The sequence below is a fragment of the Egretta garzetta genome, unplaced genomic scaffold, assembly GCF_000687185.1.
Source record: "Egretta garzetta isolate BGI_Z169 unplaced genomic scaffold, ASM68718v1 scaffold175, whole genome shotgun sequence".
Lineage (NCBI taxonomy): Eukaryota > Metazoa > Chordata > Aves > Pelecaniformes > Ardeidae > Egretta > Egretta garzetta.
In genome coordinates this window covers 2548500-2549048 of record NW_009259860.1, presented here as the reverse complement: position 1 = coordinate 2549048, position 549 = coordinate 2548500, and the positions used below count along the sequence as shown (strand labels likewise).

General features: G+C 61.2%; 1 protein-coding gene across 1 annotated transcript in view; it reads right to left on the bottom strand.

Annotated features, from left to right (window-relative positions):
* Positions 1–251, bottom strand: part of LOC118452414 (sperm-associated antigen 4 protein-like) — a 3930-nt gene extending 3679 nt beyond the window's left edge. The window contains exon 1 of the mRNA XM_035895581.1: positions 227–251. Within this exon, the coding sequence (XP_035751474.1) occupies positions 227–251 (25 nt within the window). The remainder of the gene's footprint in view (positions 1–226) is intronic.
* Between the last annotated feature and the right edge of the window lie 298 nt (positions 252–549).

Below are 549 nucleotides of genomic sequence, written 5' to 3'. Positions count from 1 at the left end.
ACCGAGAGCACTTAGGCTCATCACAAAGAGGATCGTGAGCATCTTATTTTTCAAGGTGGTGATCCCTTTCCTGAAAAAGAGGGAGTCCTGGTGTTAGCAGCGCTCAAGGACAGAGCCCCTGCACATGGGGGATTTCTTTTCACAAACCCAGGGGCAGCAGTTTTGGAGGAGCCAGGGTCTCATGGTGGGGAGCACCACCAGCCTCCCCCTGCTCACCCTGACCCACCGGCACCCCTTGTCTCTGCGTCCATACCGGACAAGTGTTGTACTCACACGGTGGCGACGCCTGGGCTGAGGCACCTCTGGAGGAAGACCGCAGCCACTGTCACCGTCAAGCCCGACCCTGGGCAAAGAAACCGAAGAAAAGCCTGAGGACCCTTCTGGAGGACACGGGTCCAGGGCATGCCAGATCCCTGCAGGGAGGTGGGCGCTGGTCCTACGCACCCCCTCCCTGGGGCAGAGGCAGGGCTGCGGTTATGCCCTACAGAGGGGTGCAGCTGGCAGCGGGCTCAGAGCGACGGGCAGGGTCCCATCAGGCAGGGCACTGAT